This window comes from Momordica charantia (genome assembly GCF_013281855.1).
Source record: "Momordica charantia cultivar OHB3-1 chromosome 8 unlocalized genomic scaffold, Mcharantia_2.0 BLBB01000008.1, whole genome shotgun sequence".
Lineage (NCBI taxonomy): Eukaryota > Viridiplantae > Streptophyta > Magnoliopsida > Cucurbitales > Cucurbitaceae > Momordica > Momordica charantia.
In genome coordinates, this window is record NW_028275166.1 from 31,240,674 (window position 1) to 31,259,064 (window position 18,391).

Below are 18,391 nucleotides of genomic sequence, written 5' to 3' on the forward strand. Positions count from 1 at the left end.
GGATTATTTGAACGTATTTTTTCCTTTTTGTTTTTTGTTGGTTGGATAACCGACCATCTAAATTAAGCTTAATTAGTTAACTCTAAATTTTCAGTTTAGCTGTAAACTTTAAATTTAGATGAATGTTGCCATTTCTACCGTCTATTCAATTTTTATTAATTTACTCACTAATTTTAACAACAAAAAACATAGACTATCCCAAGATTTACTAATTTCATAAAAATCATGTTTTGGATAAAATTGACAAATAAATAACTCTTTTCGAGCTTACAAATTTCAACCGAACAAAATCATTATAATGCCGTTTTTGTATCAATTCTATCGTTTTTCATGTAAAAAATGTGTTTTATAATTCATTTGACACGTTTTAGATTACTTTTTTCAACAAATTCTCAAATTAAAACCTATCATATTGTGTAAATTACACTACTTTATAAGGTTTAGAAGAAATATTGTAACATTTATAAAGTTTAAGGTACAATTTATTAAAATAAAAAATTTATGGTTGAAATTGATTATCTAGTTAGATTTGGGATTAAAATTAATCTTTCGTGTTAAAATTATGTTAGCTTTTTCATAATTTATTTAGTATGTATTTAAATTTTTTTTTTTAAGAATGGATTTGAATTGATAGCTAAATTTCATAAACAAAAACTAGCTTTTGTATTTTTTTTTTTCAAAAGTTATTTTGATTTTAAAAAGTAGATAATAAATAAATAAATACATTGATAAATGTAGTATTTCTATGAATATTTTCCATCAGCAACTTAGGTGGGGAATATGAGAATTTTTGTCAACCTCATAAAGTTCACTCACTTTAATACATCATATCAACTAGATGTAACTCCAACATATGCTTACATTTAGTATACGAATTGGAAGTTGTGTAACTCATTGTTAAAGTAGAATAATTAATTTCAAAAATTAAAAACACACTGTTTATAAAAATGGACGATATAAGTAGCGATTCTGTCATTAAATATTTTAAAACTCATTTTAACACAAAATAGAGAGAAATGGAAACCATCAAAAGGCACTTGCATACTAGATGAACATTAGTTTTTTATGGAAGTGAACTAGATGGATGTTCGCATTAGTGGTTGAAGTACTATGAGAGAAAGTCATAGCCACAATCTAGAACATGCATGAAGTGAGCAATTTTATAGCATGAGCTTTAATTCATCCCTAAACCATGATTAACAAAAAACTATATGCTCTCTATTGTTTGACGGAATGAATAGGTGGACCGAGACTCGAAATTGGGGAGACATTAATGTAAATGTGGTGTAGTGTTGATTCGCTCTTGCTTCAGTACTGATGTACGTTAAAAAGTTAATGCAGTTAATAGGACCAGTAGAGCCAGTATATGCCACTACTATGATCGAGAGCATCATCATCACATTAGAAGAGTGTCTTCGACCCTTATATGTAGAAATCGACTCTAAAGTGATTTGGAAACTGATTTACAGAGAGAGGATTTTACAAATGTGAAACACAACTGATAATCGATAAAATAAATGAAAAGTTAAAGTAGGAAACAATCGAATGATTCACATTCACCTTGTGAAGCTGTGATGAAGTCAAGAACGTTTCAGTAGTAGATGCAAAGAGAAATCACTTCTAAAAAATAAAAGGACATCCCTCCTTTGGACTCTTTAGACTTTAGAGAAAGATATTTCTCCCAATAAAGAGGAATTTTATTAATATGCTTTTATTTCTTTCAATATTTTATGTTTGTATTAAGGGAAAAAAAACTTAGATCCGTAAGTTGATGTAATGTAAACATGTAGTTATGTAAGTGACATCGTTTGAGTGGGAAGGTCAGAACGAACATAGATGAACAATAATTGGTATATATCTTAAACCAATGGGTCATGAGCTCGATCCCCTATTCCCTGTATTTTAGAAAAACAAAATTTCTTGGACGGAGAATATATCTCAATATGTGCCAACATCGGAAAATTAGTGGTAATACACGTACTCGAGTCACCCGAGTCCATGTCATTTATTTGTCAAACAATTAAGACATAATAGTCATAGTCTTTTCTTTTATTATCTTTACTTCGATCTCAAAACATATTAAGATTTTATTTGGTTATTTGAATAAAGTTCTCTCTCTCTTTTATTTATTTATATAACAAAGTTATTAGAATATTCTCCACCAATTAAAAGAATAATATTCTTCACACCATCCTCCCATCCCCTTAATTTCGCTACAAAGGTTATATGCTATAGCCGTGGAAGAAAATTAATTTATTTCCTTCCCTTAAAATCCCTACTATTTAATTAATATAAATAATTTATTGTTCGGACATTATTCAATATATTTCAATTCTTAGGTTTATTGGTCCAAAGAGATAAATCTTGATAAATACTAAATCATCTTTTATGTCCGTGTATATAACTTAATCGTGAAATTTTTAAAATAGTCATTACTGTTTATTTTTATTATCTACGACAAATAAAAAAACGACAAGATCTAAAATTTTACATTCTCTTCTTATTGAGGTCTATTCTGTTTGACTATTCCAAATAATATAAGTTGACAAATTATTTAATGTTAATTAACGTCGATTTGGTTAGCAACCTTTTAAAATAAGTCGCTGAATAACTAATATGTATATATATATAACTATTTATAAAATTTCTTTATTTATTAATTTATTCTTACAAATATTGACTTCTTGGTGCTACGTTAGGCATTCATTTGGATTAGGTAAAGACATTTCGATGCTATAACTATGCGATTTTTTTGTAGTACATGCATATTTCTTGTTGAGAATGATCACTAGCAACGAAATGATCGAACAATAAACTAACAAATAAATATAACATGCTTCTTCCCTAAAAGAAATAAAAAAAAATAATAATAAAACATGTCATGACATTGGAGATGCGTAAAATCAAGAAGTATTGAACGAAACAAGCGAAATACATATTAAATTGATTTTCTTAAAGCATATTCACTCATTTTCTTTTATTTTGCTAGTATTTTCTCTTGTGTCATCAATAGCCGGATTGAATAAAGTTCCCCTTTAGTTTTTTTTTTCCTTTTTATATATATAACATAACTATAAATACATTTTTTTCTTCTTATTTTGTCAAACAACTGGACTTGGACAGGAATTTTTTTTCTTTCCGAGTACAGTACTTGGACAGCTGTACTTTAATTATTTCAATATATTTATCGCCGATTGAGAAAAAAGAAAAAAAGGGAAAAAAGAAAAAGAAAATTGTTAGACTCAGTCAGCCTGGAGGGGCAATCTAGTAATTATCCGCTTCAAGACGTCAATGATCGTCGACGGCTTCAAAAGAGGCGCTTCCTTACACTTTTCTTCAGTTCTCCTCCGGTTTCATCCGCGTCTCGCGTCTGAACCTCCGCCGAAGATTTAGTTTTCCGTGTTCTTCACCTGAGATTCCACTTCAATTTCATAATCTTCCACTGGTTTTTCTTCCTCTTCTCTCTCTCTGTGGCGCCATGGACTGAGGCGAGGAGTTCTGTTGTGGTGAGTCTCTTTCGTTGACTAGCTCACGCACACGCACACGCACACTGGCCATCCAATCTCAGTTTCTGGGTTGATTAATTGTATGTCGATTGGTTAGAGCCTATCTGTTGCGTGAATTGGATGGTGGAGCTTAGGAATGGGGGATTTTGTTTTCGCTTGCTTGAAATGCATGAATTTGTTGAATTGACTGTTCCAGTAATATCAGATGACATTGGGAGGGCTGGTGTGGGATCTGAACGGACTAGAAGCAAGGAATTAATTGTGTTTTTGAGCTTTTAGTTTCTGGAGGGTTGGCTGATTTTTTGTTGCTTCTTATGTAGAATATCATTTGTTATCTTGATAAAACGGCCTGGGAAACCAGGAGGCCTAGAATTGGGTATTTGGAAATGGTTTGTCTTTCAGCGTTCGTTGAGAGTCCCATGGTCAAGATCTTAGTTCTTTTGTTTTTACGTGTGATAAAAAGTAGTAAAGAGGTGATGGGTATGGAAGTACTTATTCTAGCGTGCAAAATGTATCGATCTAATCGGTTGTAGTGTAACTTGTAAGTTGTGGGTTTTACCTTTATAGAAAATTGAAGTACAATTTGGAAGCGAACTGGTTGGGGGTGTGGAGTGCTTAGGAGAATTGCTGATTATCATCAAATAAGATACGGCAGACAATTTATTATATCTGGCATGGGAAATTCCTTTGTTAGATGTTATTATTGTTCCAACTTTGTTCGTCACTCTAGTGTATTGATCATTTTTTTGATAGCCTGTATTTACATGTATTACTTATAAGTTTTTGAAATTGTAGTTTTGCATTCTTTTTGCTAATGTGAATGATATGCAACTTAACATGTTTTTCTGCATGAATTCAGATGCTTAAAGAAAATGTTTGATTGTGGTTACAAGTCACAACTGATGGGTGGTCAGCGAGAAAAGTTTGTGAGGTAAAGTGGTTCTTACTTTATTATACTATACTATTTCCCCCTAATTGGTGAAGATGGTTAACAGCGTATTCCCTGTGGTCATGCAAGCCTTTTAAATTGTTAAAAAATCTACAAGTTTGGAGTTTAGCCTACTCTGCTTTGCAATAGCCAAGTTCAAATCTTCGCGTTGGTGTGTTCTTTCCGATCTCTTCTCCTCCTACTTTCCTAGTATGCTTTGTTCAAATTGGGAGGCATTTATAACTCCCCTTTAGTGGTTCTCTTTGTTTTTGTGGATTTTATTTTATTTTTTCGCACTTTTATTTTTGCTCACTCCTTATTTTGAACAACTTTGTCCCTTTTTCATTCATCAATGAAAAGTTGGTATCTTGTTAAAAAAAAAAAAGGTTTGGAGTTTAGCCCATATTGTAGCTGTTTAATGAATTATGTACCTACGTAACTTAAGGTCGATATGTATCTGTTTCTTCTATAAGGCTGTTAAGTTTGGGATCGTAGATGAACTGTCAATAAGCCTGCAATTGCAACATGGTATATAAGTTATTCCACTATTAGGCATTGTTAGCTTACTTTGTCGTGTACCTATATGCTGGAATGTGCACATCCAAGTCTTTAAAGAACCCGGATGTGGAGGAGTAGTTAACAACCACGATCATGATTGTCAATGCACACTAACTGTAGACTCTGTAGAACTAACATTCGGGAACTTTATATAGTTCTTGTTATAATCAAGATGAGTTTGTATTCAGTTATCTCTCTCTTTTTTCTTTTCAATTATTATTTTGTTATCTAAAGTCTATTTTTACATGTTTACAACAGTTTGGTTCCTAGAATTAAAATGCGTGGCTACTAATGCTATTTAAGTTTTTCCTTATTGTTATATGCTGTGTGTGTGAGTTTTTTGAAACAAGAAATCTACTTCTCATTAACAATTGAAAAGTAACAACAAAATTGTAAAGAAAATCTTTAAATATACTAAGGTATATTGTTGAAAAAAACGACATTGATTTCAAAGGCAACCAATTTGTTGTTTTATGGAGTATTTGGCTTGAGAAGAATGAGAGGTCAGAGGAGTTTTAGAGGGTTTGGATGGTCATGAGAAGAGGTATGGGCACTTGCCAAGTTTAATGCCTCTTACTGGATGTCTCAAAGGAGTTCTGTAATTATCCTCTTGGTTTTATTTTTTTGGATTGAAGTATTTTTTTGTCTTGCTATATCTTTAGTTATTGTTTTGGCTCCCTTCTTAGGTTGTGGTTTTTTTTAAGCGCTTTTTTATTCTTTTATTTTGCTCAATGGAAGCTCATTTTTTATGTGTGTGTGTGTGTGTGTGTGTGTGTGTGTGTGTGTGTGTGTGTGTACGTACACATATATATCAATGGAAGTAGGTTTACAAACATGTCAAAAAATGTTTCTCCAATTTTATTCCTTCTAATATAGTGATGATTGAATACTTTTTTCTGGATATGACACATTATATGACATAAATCTGACTTGTGTTTTACTGTTTTGATTATTTATTTATAGGTTGGATGACTTGGACTCTAGATTGTCATCCCCTTCTGATGGTGGAATGAGAAGATGTGGTTTTAATATAGATGGATTTAACCGTGCAGTTCATGGAAATGATAAGCCATCTGGATCGTTTAAGAGAGGAATGAGAAAAGGGTCCGAAGGACTTAAATCAATTGGTCGATCACTCAAGTTTGGGGTTTCTCGAGCTGTATTTCCCGAGGATCTTAAAGAGTCAAAGAAGAAGATATTTGATCCTCAAGACAAATTGCTCTTATTTTTGAATAAACTCTTTGTCATATCATGTATTTTGGCAGTATCTGTGGATCCACTGTTCTTTTATGTTCCTGTCATTAACAAAACCTCAAACTGTCTTGGTATTGATAGAAAGCTGGCGATTATAGTGACCACGTTGCGGACAATTATTGATGTTTTCTATCTTATTCATATGGCTCTCCAATTCCGGACAGCTTATATTGCTCCATCATCTCGGGTGTTTGGGAGAGGTGAACTTGTGATTGATCCTGCACAAATAGCGAAGCGATACTTGCGGCGGTATTTCATCATTGATTTGATTTCTGTGCTACCCCTTCCACAGGTTTATAGACATTGAATTAGTTATTAAATATGCATTTTCTTCCATTTGTGAGGTTTTCCTCTTTACTTAAATGATTTAAACTTCCGTCCTTGTCAATCATCATTCATATGTTGCATTGTCAAATGCTGTGTTGTTCTTTTGGTCATTAGTTATCTTTATGGGAGTCTCGTGTATTGCTCATGCGTATCCCTTAAGCAATGAACTACATCTATAAAAAATATGTAAAACTAAAACTAATTTCTCTTCATTGATATCCAACTGGAGAGGTTTTTTGTAACTCCCTTGGATTGGAGTTTTCTCCCTTTTGTACTCTTAATTTCATCTTATTGATGAAATTGTTTCTTCTAAAAAAACATCATCAAATGTGCCTGCAACTGTTGGGAGTTGAGGGAAAAAGTTCCAAAACCAGTGGTAACAGAAGCCAGCAAACTCTATTTCTAGGTTCCACATCGTCTTTGTTTTCTAGAAAGTGTCTATTAATTTTTGTTATTTATTGTTACTAGGCTTCCCCAAGTAAATATGCACCGGGATTATTTCCTGGATTCAAAACAACGAAGTATCTGTATATTTGTTTCTAAAAAGGTGCCTATATTTCTTCTATTTTTGAATACTGTAATGTGTATGGTTTAATTTTGGGGCATCACCTTTTTACGCTCATTTTAATTAAGTTCTATTGTTCCTCATGGTTTTCATTACCTAACTCCTGTAATTACAAATTAATGGGCATTTTTTGTTATTTCTACTTAGGGAAATTTGTTATTTTATATATGTAACTTCTCACTAAATCAGTGAACTGCTTCTTCTTAACAAAACTATTCATTCCATGATAAGAAACTAAATTATTAAATCCACTAGTCTCTGAGAGATCTTTTTAAGTCTTACCTCCATTTCACCTTCTAGTAAGTTTCTCCTTGCTACTATTTTCCATGAGGACGGATCGAATCACAAAACTGAAGGATTTTTCTGTTAAGCAGCTGCAATAAATCGAGGGAATCTGAGGGTAAGACGTTGATCATGAATCTAGGTATCGTTCCAGACAAGCTTCAAGTGAAGAACCCACCACACCACATCCTCATTCCCCAAGCTTTCCTGAATTGTTTGCTGTGTAGAGACCATAGAATATCCTTTTATCAGCTGTTATTTTGTGGCAGATTGCTGGGTTCAGTTATGCAAAATGTTCAATTTGAGCTGGTGTTTCCATAGGGATGTCCTTGTCTCTCTTCCAGAAGTTATTTTGGGCTGGTGCTGATAGGAAAGGCTAAGATCCTTTGGAAGAAGTGAAGAACGCATCGAGAATGTTCTCTTTGGTCTAAGCCATGCAAATATTTTGAAAATTTCTCTTTTTTTGTTATGAATTTTGATCAGGGACCTTTTATAACCTCTCTTTTGATGACTGGAAGAAGATATCTCCTTGTTTTTTTGGACTGAAATTTCTGTCACTTATCAATCCAAAAAAAAAACATAAAAAAAAAAGAAAAAAAGAAAAGAGAGAAGGAAGAAAAATTTTCTTCATCTTCACGGTTTGAGAGAATGAGTAGGTTGGCACTAGTTCAACTCATATTTATAAGTTGGAGGATACTTGAAGGGAAATGAAAAGAGATAGGGAGAGGAAAGGTGGATGGGTAGAAGGAGACATGAGGATAAGAGAGGAGCACAAGTAGTTCGTTATTTGCACACTGTAATTATTGGTTAAATCAGTCATTTGTGACAGGATGATTAGAATTGATTTGCGGGAAGTAATGATAAAAAAAGAAGATTGTTAAGAAAGTTTAGCTAGATTGTATCAGTGATGATAGTCAGAGAAGGGATTTCTTCTTTTACCAACTTCTGGTATAACTAATTTTTTTCTCGTCCCAGTTATATTTTTCCTTCTTTGGCTGATATAATTGTTACTAGTGATAGATAGAGGAAGATTCACTTTAAGTTTCTCCCTTTTAACTTCTGATGTTGTGAGAGGCATGGTGTTCTTATTTGCTAGACCTTTCTTAATTATCTAAGGAAGTTTCTTGCTGAGAGTTGGTCAGGACTTGTTGCCTCTGTATTTTTGACATACTTTAATTTTAATTAGATTTTCAGCTGACATTAATTATGTGCATTCTTCCGTGACTAGGTAAGATTGTGAATGTTGGGAGTTTGTGTGAATTTACTGCAATGGATTTGTAACCATTTATTTATATGCAGATTGTGGTTTGGAGATTTCTTCAGAGGTCAAAAGGTTCAGATGTATATGTGACAAAACAGGCCCTTCTTTTAATCGTGTTCCTTCAATATATCCCGAGATTTTTTAGAATGTTACCTTTGGCTTCAGAATTGAAAAGGACAACAGGCGTATTTGCAGAAACTGCTTGGGCGGGTGCTGCATGTTATTTGTTATTATATATGCTTGCTAGTCATGTAAGTCCTCCTTTTCCCTTCACAGTTGGTGCATAGTTTGTTAACACTTCTGTATTTTTATTTTATTTATGAAAATTTGTTGCAGGTTATATAGAAAAATTCTTATTTATGGAGTTTGTTAATTGCTGGTAGCTGGATATAAGCAGCTTAATATAGACTTTCCTGCCAGGGAACTCTTAAATACAAGAGATTTAAAAAAAAAAAAAATCTAAAGTTTTAGTTTCATCAAATTAAATCTTAAACTTGAAAGTAGTAAAATTAATACCCTCTCTTGGGCGAGGTTATTTATTTATTTATTTTTTTGGTGGGTAAACATTTGTGTCATCCTTATGCTGGATGTCACTATATCTTTGAGTAGGTTTTTTATGCGTTGGATTTGGGCATTTTGGTGTTGGGCTGGACATCATTTTGGCTTATTGCTTTTGTTGGTGTCATTGAATTTTTTACAGTTCAACTTCAACCTTTTTGTGTTTAAATTTTTCGTGTTTTGTTGGCTGGATTTTAGGCTGTTTATTGGTTCAACTTTGATAATTTTCTAACTTGATTTTGAGAAGTAGATTAATTTCGTCAATTTAGGCTTAATATTATGAAAAAGTAAGATAAAGTGCTGGAAGACTGGGAGTTGATCGAAATCCCTATCATCTTGTTCCATCTGGCCTGAAGCCTTACATGAGCATGTATTCCATAAATGCTTGGGATGATTTTGCATTTATCCCCTTTCACTATGTTCTTTATTCTTAATATGGTTCTCTCATTCCACTGGGATATTGAGTGTGGTATAGATATGTATGAAGAGGGGTAGGACTAGGATCTAATGTGCTTTGCATCTAGGTTCTTTTCCCCAAATGTGCAAGTGTCACAGCAATAGAAAATGCAGCCTGTCATCCAGAGACATTCTGTCAACTTTTCCATTTGATGACCCTAGGAAAATATTTGATTTTGCTTTCTACCTACTAGCGATGTTGTATACTTGGGCATATGAAATTATGAATTCTTATCTTTTTTTTAGATAAGAAACATTTTATAGACAGAAGGCACAGAGCCACAAAAAAACAGCCTAAGGGCAGGGGGGAGAGGGCTCCCCCTCCTACGAACTAATGAAGAAAAGCTCTCCAATCTTGCAAAATCGATGAGAGGCTGTAATTACAAAAGAGTTTTCTATGCCTATAACACCACCAAGAAGTGTGTAACTGAACTGTATTACAAAAGTTTCCAAAAGAAGAAGACTTATCCTAAAAAATTCTATTGTTTCTTTCCATCCAAAGATTCCAAAAGAGGGCTCTAGCTGCACAATTCCACAAAATTTTAGCTTTTCCTTTGAACTGCGGGGCTTCATTCATCCACCCTTCAACATTCTGAGGCATGCAACTGGAGTATCCAAAGATTTGAAGAAGAAAAGACCACCCTCGGAGAGCAAACTGACAGTGAAGGAATGTGTGATCTATGGATTCCTCGTTCTGTTTGCAAAGAACACAAACAGAAGGGGAATTCTTATCTTACGTCAGTTGTAGACGTATCCACACGATGTATATCTCTAGATGTTTGAGGTTATTAAATTAAATTTACAATTTAAGTTAATGGCTTCCATTATGTTGTCCACGTAAAGTATGCATGGGAATATTAATCACAGAAAGAGATGAGTGAAATCAAATAGTATTTTATTTTATAATTTTTATCAACTAAAGATTTTTCTTTTTTTTTTTTTGGGTAAGAACAAAAGACTATGCAGATCTGAGAGAGTAGCAACCGAACTTATATACCTAGAATCATACATTATATTCAGTTACTGTAGTTACTTAGTTGAAATGCCTAGTTATTTTCTTTCGTCGGCGATTAGTATTATACTTCAAATTATATTGCTTCCTTTTTATTTCACTATTGGGAATTTGGGATTAGTGATAATGTTCATGGGTTTATGAATAGCCTTGGTACGTCAATCTCTGAGCTGAAATGCAGTAGCAAGTTTTTTATAACGAAGGATGTAACATTTATTTACTTTGCTTGTAAGTATTAGATGTAAAATTTTATTTCTTTTCAAGCTACGATGATAACAAGATATATAGAAATTTTCTTTACTTGTTATCCTCAACTGCATTATGTCAAGTTAATTCTGTGTGCTGATATTTTTTTTCTATATTAATAAATGTAATCTCAAACTGAGTTTTTTTTTCTTCTTTTACTTGACCAAAACATGCAGATAGTTGGAGCATTATGGTATTTATTAGCCGTGGAACGCAATGATACGTGTTGGCAGAAGTTTTGTAATGGGGTCTGCACGAAAGAATTCTTATATTGTGGTAACCAGGACATGGAAGGTTACGCAACTTGGAACAAGACAGGACTGGGTGTCCTTCAGTCAAATTGCAAACCTGCTGATGAGAATGATCAGTTTGATTTTGGAATCTTTCAACAGGCCTTGTCCTCTGGTATTGCCTCATCCAAGGATTTTATAGCCAAATATTGTTACTGTCTATGGTGGGGCCTACAAAACTTAAGGTATGTATTGCTTATTTAAATAAGCCAGTGTATTGTGCCTGCTATGGATATTACAAGGCTGTTGTTCAGATAGAAATCCTTCCCAGGGAAATTTGTCCTGTATATGCATGTAACTTCCGCTTCACCCTTGTATATATGCATTATGCACCCATGTTCATGTACAAAAAATTTGTTCTTTATGTATCAAGGTTGGTGAGCAGTTCCTTTTACGAATCTCATTGAAATGTTCATCTGCAAGAAAATGAACACCAAAGTTGATGCGATTGATAACTAGGCTATTGGCTATTGTTTGGACCACGGTGTAATTTTTTTCTGTTCACGATCTTACCAAGCGTGAAATTTATTAGTACACTTGAAGGTTCATAAGCATTAATGACCAAGTTTTTGACATTAATGCTTTTATCTCTATTTCATTTCTTGGCAGTACGCTTGGGCAGGGGCTGCAAACAAGCACCTATCCGGGTGAAGTGATATTTTCTATAGCATTGGCTGTACTTGGTCTCATCCTCTTTGCACTTCTAATTGGCAACATGCAGGTAACACAGTTTGAATTAAATGACTTCTGGGTTTGTGGTTCAAATTTTTTCTTTTCTATCCCTAGTTAATATTGCTGTTCGGAGTATTGGAGCCTGGAGGTTTGGGAGGGCTTTTGTTTTCTTTGTATAATAATTGAAGAAATTTATTATAATATGGCACAAGGGCTTAAACTAGGGTGTGTATGACCTTTGTTTAAAAGCTCTAGTAATGTGGCATGTTAGATTTGGATGAACTGGAAATAAGGTCGCACCCCTTAAAAGGAGGAAGGGTCGTCTTTATGATCACTAAATTCAGAGAAAAAGGATGGTAGCTTAAGTAACAGATTGGACGTTCTTTGGCTCTTTGATTCATTCTTGACAACTACATCCAAGATTACTTCATGTTCCTTAGATAATTTGTTGTATGTTCCACGTCACTTTTGAGTTAGACCATCTTGTAGTTGGAGGTATCATCTCGTCCTTTTTTTGTATTGACTGTATATCATATTGCAATAGATGCCCCAGGAAGAAATGGCAAACGTCCATATCTAAAAAAAATCATATAGTGCTTGATACTTGTGAAGACTGTCAATCAATAGTGGTCAACTATATTGATGGCGTGTGGTCAATGTTTTAGCAATGTTTTAAGAATTTTTCGAGATGGTGTGTGGTCAACTCTATCGTTAACGAGTGGTAGATGATAGGCCTATTAGCCTCACAACAACTATCAATAAGGTGTTAGCTAAAGCTGTTGGTTGAAAGGATCAAGGGCGTTCTCTCCCTCTTTTTTCTTTTTAATTTAATAAGAAACCTTTGAAACATTCCATTACACAAAAGAGCAAGACAACCTAGGAGCAGAGGAGGAGAGATCCCCCTCCCAAAAAAAGCTAGGTTACATGAAACATCCAAATCCTTGATGATCACAGATAGTGAGATAGAGATAGGATAGTTACAAAAGAATTTGACGTGGCTCCACCAAGAAGCTCTTACAATCTCTTCTACTCAAATCGACTTTTATCTTTGGTAGGCAACAGACTGACTCCGTCTTGATATCTATACTTGATAGCTAATGAGGCAGTGGATTAACGGAGATGCTGTTTGCTTGTCCCACACCTGTAGAGTTTTTGGCTGGTATTTACTTCAATCTTTCATGGGTGGTGGATACGGAGATGAAGAATAATATTATTTCACCTCTTTCTTGCGTCTAGTTTAGCGACAACCAAATTTGTATGGACAAATATGACTATAATTGACTATTCCGAACCAAAGAATTTTTAAGGTATTTACCAGTGACGTAAGAGAGTGGGTGTAGCTAAATGTGAGGCATCTTCTTGGTGTTTGCTATCTTCTTTGTTTAGTAATTATTCTCTACAAGATATTTTCTAGCTGGGGGGTTGACTTATTAGTGTAATAATGAGGAATTTAGGTAGACTCCTTAGGTTGGGTTTAGTTACTCTGCTATTGTAACTTTTCAATTATAAACAAAAAATTTTCTTTCCTTTGAAAAAGTAAAGGGGTTATTCTCAATTTTGACATCAAGAAGGCCTACGATTAGAAAAGATTGTGTTAGAAATGGAAAGGAGGATTAGAAAAATTTTGTGGTGGTTTGGGGATTGAGAAGATGAAAAGGAAGAATGAAGCTTTATTTATTAAATGGTTATGGATATTCCCGAGTGAAGCAAGTTTGCCATAATGTAGTGGCAAGAATTTATAGAAAAGAGCACTTTGGATGGTTCACAAAGAGAGTAGGAAATTAAAAAAGCCTTTCGTGAACGTTGTGAAGTTCAGAGCTACTTATGAATGATTGTCTCCGATAAGGATGGAAAGAACAAGCATGGCGATTCCTCTTTGGGCCCACTCTCTTTGAATATTCTTCGACCTGTGCTTCAGAAATTTCTTTGCAAATAAGGTCCTGCACCTGCTTACCACATCTGAAACACATCTGAGTCGGGGCTTCTATGGGTTTGTTCTACCTCGTGATTCCAGATTATCCTAGGTTCTTATGCCTTTAGTATGCTACCTATACTTTGCGGATTTAGAGAAGCACAACCACATTTTCTTTGAATGTTCCTATGCTACTTGTTGGTTTGGGTTGTTCCAGATCTTTAAATTGCTTTGGGTCTTTTCACAAGACTCAAGAAGGAATATTCTTCCCTTATTATTGGACCTTCCTTGGCAACGTGACCATTTTTGTAACTGCGCAATGCGGTTAAAGCTATTTTTTTCTAAAATTTGGATGGAAAGGAATCAAGGAGTTTTTGACATTGGCTTGAGTGTGTTGAAGTGGTCAGATTGAAAGATTGAAAGCTTTTCAATGGTGTGCTCTTTCCCAACTTCTCCTGATTTTTTATTACAAGATATTTGTATGAATTGGAAGATATTTATAACTCCCTCTTATCGTTCTTAATCCTGGCTTTGTTGTTTCTTTTATTTCCTCTGAGAATTCTGTACTTTTGTCCTTTTATTGCTCTTTCTATATCAATGAAATTTCTTGTTTCCTGTAATAATAATAATAAAGAAAAAAAAAGATTGGAGTAAGTGTTCTGTTGAGATTCTGTAAAGATGAAGTACAATATTATATTCTAGAGTGGACAAAAGAAAATCATGTAGACATTCAAGAACTGATGTTTTGGTATTATGACAGACTTATCTTCAATCTCTAACTATAAGGCTTGAGGAAATGAGGGTGAAAAGGCGAGATTCTGAGCAGTGGATGCATCACCGCTTGCTGCCGCAGGAACTTCGGGAGAGGGTCCGACGTTATGATCAGTACAAGTGGTTGGAGACGCGTGGGGTGGATGAACAGAGTTTGGTACAAACTCTACCGAAGGATCTTAGAAGAGATATTAAGCGCCATCTTTGTCTGGCTTTAGTAAGGAGGGTAAGGTTATTGCTTTGGCTCCTTTTCTATTTCATTCTCCTCATTATTTAGGCACTCGTAAATTTTTACACTAAATATGAACATTCTCACAATATCTGCCAACATTTGGCACAAATTCAAAGGGTGGGACTAATTCTTTTGACAAATTCCATATGAGAGTTGATGATAACTTGTTCAAAAATTGTAGGTTTTGGCTTGTAAGTTACTTTCATCCTATGATTTGTTCTGCCCTTTGTACTTTACTAAACTCATTTTCTCTGATGATTTAGGTTCCTCTGTTTGAAAGCATGGATGAGAGGCTGCTCGATGCTATCTGTGAGCGGTTGAAACCGTGTTTGTTTACGGAGTACACTTACATTGTCCGTGAAGGTGATCCAGTTGATGAGATGCTTTTCATTATACGTGGTCGGCTTGAGAGTGTGACTACAGATGGTGGGCGGAGTGGATTTTTCAACCGTACCTTCCTAAAAGAAGGCGACTTTTGTGGTGAAGAGCTTTTGACCTGGGCTCTGGATCCGAAATCTGGTTCGAACCTTCCTTCCTCTACACGGACAGTAAAGGCTATTACAGAGGTCGAGGCTTTCGCCCTCGTTGCTGAAGAGTTGAAATTCGTGGCCAGTCAGTTCAGGCGTCTTCACAGTAGGCAGGTGCAACATACCTTCCGATTCTACTCGCAGCAGTGGAGGACCTGGGCTGCTTGCTTCATCCAAGCAGCATGGCGTCGGTATTCCAAGAGAAAGTCTATGGAACTTCGTCAAAAGGAAGAAGCTGCAGCGGAAGAATCCGAGGGATCTCAAACTGCCACGAGCGGAGGCTCTTATAGCATTCGTGCAACTTTCTTAGCTTCCAAGTTTGCTGCAAATGCTCTCCGGGGCGTTCAGCGATATCGCAACGCCAAGAGTGCTCAGGAGTTGATAAAATTGCAGAAGCCTCCAGAGCCAGATTTTAGCGCTGATGATGCAGATTGATGCATTATGTATTGCGACAAAAATTGAAGGCATATTATATGACTCATGGTGTTTATTTTGAAATTGAATAGAGGGCTAAAACTAATGTATTATAAATGTGTTTTTAGTTTGTAATTTGTAAAAAACGTTCCTGAAATCAATGCTGAATATGTATTTGTGTTTGTTTTTCTCAGCTTTGGAATCTAATGGTCACGCATTTTCTGACCCCATTCTTTCAAGGGGTCAAAATAGGACCATTAAAAAAATTTGTTATTTTAAAAACTTCAATAGATTATAAAAAAAATTAAAAAAATACGCTTTATCTTTTTTTTTTTTTATTCGAACTCAGGATTTTGACTGGACGTAGGTGCCTTAACCAGTTGAGTTAAGTTCATGTGATATATACTCTAGTTTTGTGTTAAATATGAATATCTCACTAAGGACGTGTTGGATATCCAATCTAGATTTCATTGTTTTCAAATTTATCAAGTGTGTCGTCAATGGATTTAATGAATATCTGCTTGATAAATTTGTTTGAGATTTTGTGATGTGAATAATGAAATTTTTATATTCTCAATGCCTTTAAGAATTGAAATTTCAAAATTTAGAATATATTAAAAAGGATAAAATTTTTTAAAAATATATTATTTCATGTTATACCACATTCTATTTTGTTAAAACAAATATAATGTAAAACTTATATTATATTGTAAAATAATAATTCTATAAAATTTATAATAAGTATGTTAATAAATTGTTAATATTATTTCAAATTGAACTAAATATTTAGTCGATGAACTTGCTTTCAAATATATTACTAATAATTTTTCTAAAGATTTCTGCTTTTAGAATATCACCAAAATGCATCAAATTTCTTAAAAGAAAATTTGTAACTTTGATGCTTTACCACATTGATGGTCAATATTTGTCTCTTTCTTCTCCAATTTTTTTATACAAGACATAAAAGCATTTTTCTTCTTTAAAAAAGTTACTTTTTCTTTTCTTATCTAGCTTTTTCTCACTCCTTGTCTCTCTTTTTCTCTAAATGTCTTGATGTTTTTTTTTTTCTTTTCATCCGTCTTATGTTTTGATTTCTAAATAGAATTAGAATAAATACTCAGCTCTAAATAGATATTTGATATTCTCTCTTTTGATTATTCTTCCTTTAAGAAAAAGTTAAAATATTATTTTGTTCCCCGAATCTTTCGACTATGATTCATTACACATTCATTTTGGTCATTTTAGTATATGTACTTTCAAAACATCCGATAATTTTAAATTGCATCACTTCTTAAAATATATTTATAAGAGCCATTAGAAATTAAAATTCCAGAGCCGTCGACAACACATCTAAAAATTAAGAATCTCTCCTTTTAAATTCTAAAAAGAATGAGAATATATACTCAAAACTCAAAAAGATTTTGCTGTTTCTTCTCTTCTAATCATCTTTCTTCCTTTTAGAACAAAATATCTTAAATTAAGAGAGAATTTAGAAGTGGGTTCTGACTTTGAACCAGTACAATTTTGTAAGAATTATTAGAAGTTAAAATTCCTTTGAAGGTGAATAGTCGATTTTGTGCATTAATCGAACATAATTTAAGAAAAACTTGATTTTTATTAAATTAACGACTTTTTTCTTGAGAGTTTTTTATATCGTTTTTTGTTTAAAGTAACGGGTGAATTAGTAGAAATCAATAGAGGGTAAAAATTGTAAGACATATCTAAATTTAAGGTTCAATTTCTTAAGCAAAGAAGCCAGACTCTTCTTTTGTTAAAATACATACAAAAATAGTTATCTATTTATTTTCAGGAGGTTACAAATGACTCGAAGATTTCAACTTTGGAAATCGGACACTTCCTCGGCCCAGCATGTTGAGACCGGAGCGTGACTAGGGAGCAAGCTCTTAAAAACTCCCATTTTCTCGTTGGGGTTCTTAGGAGCTTCCTATTCATCCGCCACGTTGATTTTTCCTTCTTTTATGAAATCTTGGATAGATACGTTGAATGATATCATATTTTTAATCAAAATGTTTCTTTTAATGAATTAGTTGGGATGAATTTTAAAAATTTAACAATTAAGCCCTTGATCTTGAAATATATAACCGATCATTCATATTGATATCATTGTCTAAAACTTTGGGGCTTGATTGTTAAACAAAATTTATGTAGACTGTTTTATTTGGATTATTTTCCTCTATTTATGAAGTTCTGTAGACAAAAAAAAAAGTTATATATTATTTTTTTTTCAGTTCAAACTTTATTCATGTGAGCAAACTGACTCTTACCCCAGTAAAAAAACTTGTCTCTATTTCCTTTTATGGATTCCAAGGATGAATCATGAAATAATAAATTAATTTTTTTTAGTACAACTGTGAAGTGGGGATTAACTGTCCAACTTTTAGCAAAGGAGCAAAGCTATATTATATTCATGTTGATGTAAATTAATGTTAAAATACCGCAACGGTAATACATAGGTCAAATGCATTTTTTCATGTTAGGATATGTATTTGCTTTCTGGTCCTAGAATACCAAAATTATGTTCCAGTCTATCTTCACTTGCATAACTATCTTCCTATAACTTGTTACCATCAAAAAGCCTCGTAAAAGTTGGTCGTTTTGC

General features: G+C 33.7%; 1 protein-coding gene across 1 annotated transcript; it reads left to right on the forward strand.

The window, feature by feature from the left end:
• Positions 1-3,295: 3,295 nt before the first annotated feature.
• On the forward strand, positions 3,296-15,964 carry CNGC5 (cyclic nucleotide gated channel 5). The gene is made up of 8 exons (XM_022302483.2): positions 3,296-3,506; positions 4,366-4,437; positions 5,956-6,538; positions 8,720-8,932; positions 11,130-11,428; positions 11,853-11,964; positions 14,588-14,824; positions 15,094-15,964. Exons 2-8 carry the CDS (start codon positions 4,379-4,381, stop codon positions 15,790-15,792), a joined length of 2,202 nt encoding a protein of 733 aa, XP_022158175.1. The 5' UTR covers positions 3,296-3,506; positions 4,366-4,378; the 3' UTR covers positions 15,793-15,964.
• The last annotated feature ends 2,427 nt before the right edge of the window (positions 15,965-18,391 follow it).